The sequence below is a fragment of the Daucus carota genome, chromosome 1 (assembly GCF_001625215.2).
Source record: "Daucus carota subsp. sativus chromosome 1, DH1 v3.0, whole genome shotgun sequence".
NCBI lineage: Eukaryota > Viridiplantae > Streptophyta > Magnoliopsida > Apiales > Apiaceae > Daucus > Daucus carota.
The window spans coordinates 53,766,382-53,776,198 of NC_030381.2; the positions used below are offsets into that span (position 1 = coordinate 53,766,382).

A 9,817-nucleotide genomic window follows, 5' to 3' on the forward strand; every position below is an offset into this window, starting at 1 on the left:
AGAGGCGATTGCTAGAGATCAGCTGGATGCTAGTAGAACTGTCGTTGGCCAACACAGTAGTAGGATTAGCCAAACCCACACTTATCACTTAATGCATTAAACTCTCTTCAACTGTTGCGGACCAAGATTTTTTTAACGTAACCTCCTTGACAAATATCGCATGCACACATATATCCTGCAAACAAATAAGAAAATCTAAATTCATTCCAGGCTCTCCACATATGCAAGTACAGAATAACGCGAGATAAAAAAAACAACAACAATAAAAACAAATAAAATCACAGATTGCAAATCACCAGGAGGGGACCAAAAACAAACTAAAACATACTTCCTGTTTACAAGAATGAGACCCTTGTTTGTCTACTTTTGACATGTAAAGAACAGATGTACAGGCAAAATACAACTATGCTTCCAAATAGTACTCAGAGAAATTTTCACATTTAACTCAGCACAATAACACAACAATCCACGATTCAACAGAGAACATAGTAGATTTGTTTACAAAAATATACATAGTTCTTTACAGACCGTAATGGACATCAAATGGGACTTCCATATCGAGATAGAGGTTAATCAAATTGATGATTTAGTACTGCTAAGTCAAAAATGACTAACATTCCTGAAAATAATCAAGATTAATCATTTCCAAGCAGCTCCCCCAAGTACTACTTTACTCCGGGTTAAATATCAAGTTGGCGACTGTAAAATCAGAAGAGTTTTATATTTACAGCCGACAAATTCAGTGTCTCGAAATGGAGGCATAATTGCAAATTTTCGGTGGCAGATTTGAGATTTTGTTGGTTTAACACTGATTTAAAAGTGTTCAATTCGAGACACCAAATTTATTGATTACTAGATTCAAAGCTTTTCTCATACAGTAGCCAACTTGATATTTAAGTAGAGAATCACATAACTTACTCACGGTAAAAAAAAAATATTACCATTCTCCAACTCTACTCGGAATGATCATACAAATTCTCAAAATACACATACATGGGAGCTAGAGAGAGAAGAGAGAGGGCGAGAGAGAGAGAGAATTCAATGCAGAATTACATCAAACAAGAAGTTCAATTTCGCCATGATCATACAAATTCTCAAAATACACACACATGGGAGATAGAGAGAGAGAGGGGGGGGGGATTGAGAGCGAGGGAGGAGGGGGAGAGAGCGGGGAGAGAGAGGGAGAAAGAGAGAGAGGGGGAGAGAAAGAGGGAGGGATAGAGAGAGGGAGAGGGAGAGAGAGAGAGGGCGAGAGAGAGAGAGGAGAGACAGGAGAGAGAGAGAGAGAGAGAGAGAGAGAGAGAAGTTGTTCAATGCAAGATTACATAAAACAAGAAGTTCAATTTCGCCATGATCACACCAAGAAACTCAACATAAACACATAAACAAACAACAAACACATAAACACACATTCACACACGTAAAAACACACACAAACACATAATCACCGGGAGAAACAGTCGAAATAAGAAAGCTCACAAGCAACAAAGAGAGAACGATGTGAATGCGAAAGACAATTTTGAGCACGAAACAGCTTATATTATGTATGCAAGTAATGTTTCGGTGAAGTGAAGAAGAAAAGCGTGAGAAAAGTGAGTGTGCTGGCAGTATAACACGAGTCCAACGTAAGCTTGCCTCGCTGGACACCACCGTCTTTTCCGTTGGGTTGTATATATCCTGGTTTCCTTTGTCTCTGTGTATATCTAGTTTATATCTCCATGTAATTTCAAAATTTTCAAAAATTATATATAGGTTTATTTTTATTCGGTCCCGTTTGATTGTTTCTAATTAAATTGAGTACCGAAGTTATGAAACGAGAATAAAGTGAGTGGGAAACAATTAAAGTAGAACTCATCAATATATCGTTCATAAATATGATATATAGTGAGAAGTGGGGGTCCACCTGACTTATGTAATTATAAAAAATTACTCACTCCGCCACCTGATAGTATATGTTGGAGTATATGGACGCACACGTATTTTAATACTCCACGTATTTTAATACTCCTGTAAACTTGTACTCCTTCCGTCAGTGAACAAGACAATGTATGAAAAATGAGTAAAGTTAGATGAAAAGTGGGTAAAGTGGTGAGATCTATCGATATTTAATAATAAATTTGAGGTAGTGGAGGAAAGTAGTGGGTGTAATAGTAGTTTTTATAGTTAAATATGAGATAGTAGGGGAAGATAGTGGGTGTAATGATGAGGAAAAATTTACTATTTATAGTAACTTAAGAGCAACTCCAAGGCATTAGACCTCTTAGGTAAAAGTGTTTATGTGGCACCTACATGGCATCTATGTGGCACATTTTAGATAATAGGTTAAAATTCTACACTCCAACCATTAGCCTTTAGCAAAAAAATATAGATAACTAAAATTGGGGTTGCTACATTTGTAAAACTTCTAAAACTATTATGTATAATTTTAGATAATATAATTATACATAACATCATTGGAGTGAACCTAAAACCTCTTAGCTATAATTTTAAATGATTATCTATATATCATGTTATAGCTAACAAATATACAAAACACCTTTAGAGATGCTCTAAAGAAATGAGAGGGACATCCAAAATGGTAATTATAAAGAAATGAGAGGGACGGAGGGAGTATAACTTATTTTTAAGATATTTTTTTTAAAAGTTTGAATTTAATTTTTATAAAACAAGTTAAAAATAAGTTATAGAATTATATTTTATAGGTGCATTAAGGTGCATTAAAGTGCATGTCAAGCAGACAAGCAGTGCAAAAAAAACGTATAACAATGAGTGAGACGGATTATGTATTATTTTTGAAATACACATCTGGAAAAATAGAAACGGTTAGCAAGTTAATATTACTATATTTGTAATATATTTTCGAAAGCTTAGAATATTTATTTAATTTGAGTGATAATTTTTTGATGGATGAAAAAGATGTTGACACAAATTTTAGAGTATAGTGATCATTATGGTTGAATTTAGGGGTCGTTTGGTGAGCTTAAAATAAGCGTTTCTTGCTTAAAATAAAAAAATGAGTAGAAATTAGAAACAAGTTAAGACTTATAACTTATAAGTGATCAGAGTGTTTTGGAGATAAGCAGAAGCCCTGAAACAAAAACTAACATTCCTAGCTTTTTATAAGTGCTTCTTGATTTTTTACACAAACGGTACAAATAAGTGCTTCTAACTTATAAAGCAGAAGACCGGTTTTTAAGTAGGAAACAAACACCCCCTTAATTTTGTATAAAATTTGAGTTGAGTTGGAAATTAATTATGATATATTGTCAAAAAGAATTTTAATAAACAAAATTTTAAAGATGAACACCGGCTTTTTTTTAATTCGCAATAGGTTGGTTGATGGTGTGAGATCTCATGCACATTTATGCTTTCTATAAAATTTTAAACGTGTATGCCGATTTTGTTGGAATTTTTGCTAAAAAAAGAATGTCTAGATATACAAAAGTTTTAATTGCCTAAATTTTTTTTAATTATTCTCCAATCTACATACAAATATACGTACATGTGAACGTAAAAATTGTGCATATACGCAGACATGTCTGAATGTCGTTGAAGTGTTTACGTTTTATGATAACAATTTGGGTTGGAGAATATTGTGTGCATGATGATAACAATTTAGGTTTGAGAATATGATTTTGTTAGTATATCTTATTTTTTGTAAGTTTATTTCAAGAAAAGAAAATTAATAGGATTTTGTCTCGAATTTGACTCCACATATTTTGAAAATTTTCATTTTTAGTTGCAGGAGCTTAACTACACTTATATTATAATTTTCCTATTATAATTAGAGGAGTATCTTGTATAACACTTTTGAATATTATTCTTAGATTTACTATGAATTTAATTATCAGAGAAAGTGGTATTTGTTAAATAAAATATTACATTCAATTTTAAGTTTGCCAATCCGGGTGTATGTAGCACTGTAGCAGTGATCTTTTGTAATTTTTCAAGTTCTGGTTCTTGAAAACCCTAAATTAAAAATTTGTTTTTCCCTTTAAAACCCGGAAACAAAGGAATCTGAAGATAGACTTTCATCAAACACACAGTGACAGTCACACAGAAGGAGATAAAAACTTGTGAGAAATTCTTGTGCAAACTCCACTAAAAAGAACTATAATGATTCTTGTTAACCCTCTCAACTTCATCACTTTTTACCATTCTTCTGGTTCTGTTTCGTCTTGTGCAACCCATAAAAACACACCATTCAAATTCTTACATTCTCAAGGTACCCACCAAAGAAATCATATTGGGGGGCAGCCATTAAAAGGGTCTCACTATAATCTCAAGAAGCGAGACCCCTTTAAGTTGTTTCAGTCTTTGAGCTCATCTCGAGTTGAAAGCAACAAGGAGGAGGAGGAAGCTGAGTTGCAGCTGGTGGCATCGTTTAAGAGTAGATTTAATGATATAATGATTGTGGACACTGCTGAGTCTAGATTGCTTCTGCTTGATACTACTTGTAAGTAGAATTTTTGTGTATTTTAAGATTCAGATATGTATTTATCGGAAGCATGAGCGGAAAATATGAATTTAGACAATTATTAAAAATATATATAATATATTTCTAGTGTTATATTTATATTTAACCTAAACAGTCATATAAGCAATTTCATTATTATTATTAATATTAATAATTATTAATAATTGATATAATAAGAGTAAGTTACGTGTCCCAAATTTTTGTGTGAAAATAACGTGACAAACAAATGACTGATTTAATTGGGTGGCTTATGGAGGTCCCATTATTAATAGGAGTAGAAGCAATTAAACATTATCAACTGTGATCTGAGAAAAAAATTTGTGAATAATTTTTGGATGCCTTACATTTTTCATATAATAATTTCTTAATATCACAACTGCCGCATCACAAGATAGTCGGGAGATTAAGTAATCATCTAAATACTTAATTAATTAAATACTTAATTAATTAAAAGAATCTCCAAGAATCCTGGCACCCTGAGAAATCCGAAGAATCGAGTGCGGGGTGTCACGGATGAGGGAAGGATCCGTTCTTTCTTGCTGACCATGTGTAATTATTTTAATAATGGGCTTGATAGGAATATTTTCTATGGTTTGTTCTCTATTTTGATATTTTCATCAAGTTTCTACTTTCTAAGATGCCCAAAAGAAACAGTGTACTTGATAATTGCAGTCAGTTCAGTATATATACTGATGGTATTTGTTCATCACAACTATGCAAGTCAGATTTATGGTAACTATAGTCTATTCCTGGAGATGACAATGAGAAATGAGAATGGAACGAGGCAGACTTCATAGTTGATAATAGGTCACTGACCCACCAAGGACATGACTTAAATTCTAGTTTTACAGCATAGTATTGGAAAAAAGAAGCAGAATTGTTCAGCTTGCACTTTTAACAATGATGGTCTGTAGTGCTGACTATGTGCCATGATCTTTTGCGTATGATTATTTTTATTTGTTTTTTCCGGAATTTTTATCCGTGTTGCTAAAGAAACCTGCTAATGAGGTGAATACGGCTAACCTGGCACAGTCACCCCTAAAGCTTAAGTAGATGCTCTTCTGTATCAGCTAGTTGGCGAATTTATGATGTATTTACCAAAGAACATAAACTGCTATGTAAGTCGAGAAATATGTTACATTTTCTTTGCTATAGGGTGTGTTCTTTTGTACCGTATATTACTCTTATGGACTGCACTAATTTATTTATCTTTTGTCACGGGCTCTGCAGACAATATTCACAGCATTTTTAACAAGGGAGAGAAATGGACCGGATGCTATTGGGTATGTCGAAGTTCCTTGTAGTAGCTAAATTCATCTGTTCTGCAGCAATCCTCATAAGCCTAGCTGCTAGTGTCACTTGTCTACCATGGTTGTGTAACTAGGATGATGATGACAAAATTTACGAGCTCCTTGAGTATCATCTACTACATTATGAGGGATTGACTTGGAACATAAATCTTGGTGCTAAAATATATATATACATTTTCTTACTAGGGTAATGTGGTTAAAAATGGAAAGTGTTTAATGCTTACGAGAGGAATAGATGAAAAAGTACTTGTTCTTTGTGAGCTTGAACATAATTTGTACAACAAGGTGTCATTTCTTACTTAGTGATAACAAATTAGGATGATTTGTGAAGGCAAGGCAGCATTATGTACGACAGTAAATTTGACTTCAGCAGTTTACACCGGAGTGACGGAATATTGTTTTATTAGTCAGTCTACAATGTGTCTATCAGTGTATGAGTAGGTGAACTCACGGGCATTAATGACATTAATACATCATCACCTTATCTTTTCTTCTTATTTATCAGGAGCCTGAATCTAATTTGTTCATTCTACAGGATGAGTTTGCGAGCTTGCCAGCTGTTGTACCTAATGGTCCTATTGCAATATTTGGCTTGGTAATCAGATGCTATAGCTATTAGGGCGATGTCCCTTGGTATATACTTATGCTATCTTGTGAACTACATGAAGAAAAAGTTGAGCAACTAAAAACCGAAGATTGGATGATATTCTCAGGCTGGAGGAACAGCGGCTCATCTGATGCTTGATTTGTGGCCTTCATTGCAGCTTGAAGGCTGGGAGATTGATGAGATAGTAATGCACTTCTGCCTTGTTTTTTGAGATTTCCAGTTTTCTCAGTACTCCTTTTTTTAGTCAAAGTAGAACACCTTTTGTAGCTTAGATTGACTTAAAAGCATATTACGAGTGCCAGTGCCACATCAAATTTTTGGTAATCCCATTATATAGTAATTGGCTTAAAGTTATCCAGTACATGAAGTGAGAGATGACATATTTCGGTGGGATAATGTTGTGGATGTCTATTACTAGGAGTGAGAAATGACTTATTCTGGTGAATTTTGTGTGTGTTTTTTGGAAAGATTGAACTTGAGAGGTATTCTAGTTATTCTTCGGAATATTAGAACTGATGCGAGGAATCAACGTTCTTTTACGTCTTTTTATTACATATTCTCCATGTTTTTCCTACAATATTATTGAGCATGACTACATATTTAGATGGCTCAAGTGCATTAGTCAATTAATTGATATATGGAATGACTTCAATTTATGATGCAGTTGATCGATAAAGCGAGAGTTTATCTTGGGTTGTCTGACCTTGAAAAGCACACTAAAGATGGTGGAATTGTTCATGTACATGTTGGTGATGCATTTGCTGCATCGATTCCCGGAGGATATGCTGGTAATGCTATTTAAAAGTTGATGCCTCAAGCAAACATTCTGCATATCTACGAGTTGTCCTGGTCAATATGAATTTTAATTTTTGTAAGCACCAAGCAGCATTCTGTAATAAGTTTTTGATACTGTTAAGATGCTTTCTTTGCTTACTCTTTCTAGTTAGCTTTATATGCACCACTGTGATAACTTTCTCTCATCCTAGACTATCCTTAAAAATTTTATTCAGTGTTGTCTGTTGGGCCTTTCATGTGAGGTTTTGCATTTTCCCGCTACTTATTTATATATCTTATAATGTTTATCAGGTATTGTGGTTGACTTGTTCTCTAATGGGAAAGTCCTGCCAGAAATGCATGAGGTATTTGATCTTCATCAATCTGATTCTTATGTTAATTAAGTTGTGAGTATTCGGCTATTCGCTGTAACAAAAATCATAAATGACTTGCTGCACAGTAACACGGTTAGCTTGGTATTAATTGTTTTCAGACAGTTTGCACATGATTTTCCCAACATCATGTTTTATTCCCATAACTTTCATCCTTTTCATGCATTCCATAAGTATCCCGGTCAATAATAATTATTCAATGACTTGGCTACAAGATTAGCGTGGTAACAATTATTTACAGACAGTTTGGATAAGATTATCTTAATGCAAGTACATCATGGTAGCAATGCTCCTCATTTAAATAAGTATTTTATGTGCTTTGGCTGTCCTGGACAGTGTGGAACTTGGTTAGAAATGAAAGATAAGTTGATGCCAAATGGTCGGATCATGGTAAATTGTGGTGGTAGCGATGTTGGAGCTCCTGTTTCTGACGAGAGCAGCTGGGAACAAAACTCGACCATTAAGGCACTATGCCAGGCATTTCCTGGAGAAGTATGTTTCTTGCTTAGTTCCATCATGCTCCTTAAAATTTTTATATCCAGATCATTTTCATTTTGTGACTAATTATTGTGAGGTTGAGTATGTTGTCTTTTCACTTTTATGCAACCGATTTATCTCTTATAAATATTTTGATCAGTTGTGTGGAATTTTATTTAAAAGCAAAAAGCACGAGAGCCTCCTAGTACTTGAGCACAAAGCGAGACGCACACGTTATCAAAGAGAAGCACTCTGAATAAATAAAACCTAAATTTACTCAATGTCACAATTCACAGGAAAATAACATTATCTACGAGACTACGACTGATCTTTTTAGTAATGTGTACTCTGTAGGAATACACCACTTGTCTTTATAATATTATAAGAGACGTATAAAGTAATGCCAATTAATTTGGTTCATTATTTTGCTGTCATCTTTTTGTAGAAAGTTCTGAATACCTTCCTCGCAGTATGTTGTAATTTTTGCTGATTAAAATTCTGGTTATGATTTATGAAGTTAAAAGCAAGTCAGATCTACACAAGGTCACACTTCTCTAAAGTGCGGCCTAACACTCTTAGCACTTCCCGCTCATTAGCACTTGAGCAGTCCGTTTTTTAAGGGATCAGGGAAACCAAAGACCTATGTTTCAGGACATACTGTGTTTACTTTGACATTCATAATCTTAACAAGTCAGTCCGGACTTATCAATCTATATAGCGAATGTTAAAAGATTTTCAAATTTACTTACCTGGTGGCATGACCGGTGAAGTTATTATTCTCCAGGTCGATTAGATATCTAAAATCTAATATGCATCTTTTTTTTTCCTGAATTTCACACAGGTAAGCTGGAAGAAATTAGTAAATGAAGGAGAAAATTATCTCGCACTGACTGGACCTTTGCCGGATTTGAATACATGGTCTACTGATCTTCCGGATCAACTGAGCTCAAATGTGATGCAGTGGAAAAGTTGTTGCCCGTCCTGATCATTGTCAGCGGTTTTTATAGTTTCCGCTTTAGGCATAAATCTGAGCAGAAGGCAGCAATGCTTTGCTGATATATTCAAAACCATCCCGTGTTGAATGACAGAATATGACGATTATCCTCTATTCCTTCAATCAATTAAGAGCCCTTAGTTTGTTGATCTTTGATACATGAGTATAATTGATCATTTCTTGTTAATTTGTATGGTGTTAACTCTGTGAAACTTTACTTTGGTGTGTGACAGTTGCAACAAGTACGAATAGCTGAGTACATAATTTGTTACTGTAACAGTGAGCTGAATTACACTTAGGCTATGTTTGGAAATTGGAAGGCATGTTTAAAACTTAGGCTCCACTTGGGAGTGATATTTAAAACTGCTGAACTGTTTAAAAATAGTAGGTAAAAAATGTGCGTTGAAATGGGATAATTGTTTGATAATTTTTTTGATATTTACATATTTTAATTTATAATACAAAATATAATGTTTTGTTGAGATTTAATAGTAAAATTTATGGCAGTTTCCTGTTAAAGTTGAAAAATAATTTTTTTCCCTAAAAGCATGGAGAAAAGTAGTTTTTGAGATATTTTTAAATTTACTAAACAGAAATCTTAGAACATTCAAACTCGATGAAAGTGAGCTAAAACTACACTCTAGTTTGTTAATAAAATTTAATAGAAATTTGTTAACAAAATCTGATTGGAATGAGTTAAAGTTGCACTTCTGGTTTGTTAATAGATAGATGAGTGGTAAATAAATTTAATTTACTTGATTACTCTCCTGTTTTAACTTTTTGAGC

General features: G+C 33.9%; 1 protein-coding gene across 1 annotated transcript; it reads left to right on the forward strand.

Moving 5' to 3' along the window:
* The first annotated feature begins 3,946 nt into the window (after window positions 1–3,946).
* On the forward strand, window positions 3,947–9,276 carry LOC108207648 (uncharacterized). The gene is made up of 8 exons (XM_017378085.2): window positions 3,947–4,456; window positions 5,708–5,760; window positions 6,323–6,382; window positions 6,501–6,578; window positions 7,059–7,182; window positions 7,481–7,533; window positions 7,897–8,052; window positions 8,879–9,276. The coding sequence occupies exons 1-8, from the start codon at window positions 4,117–4,119 to the stop codon at window positions 9,020–9,022; spliced, it is 1,008 nt and encodes a 335-aa protein (XP_017233574.1). The 5' UTR covers window positions 3,947–4,116; the 3' UTR covers window positions 9,023–9,276.
* Window positions 9,277–9,817: the final 541 nt, after the last annotated feature.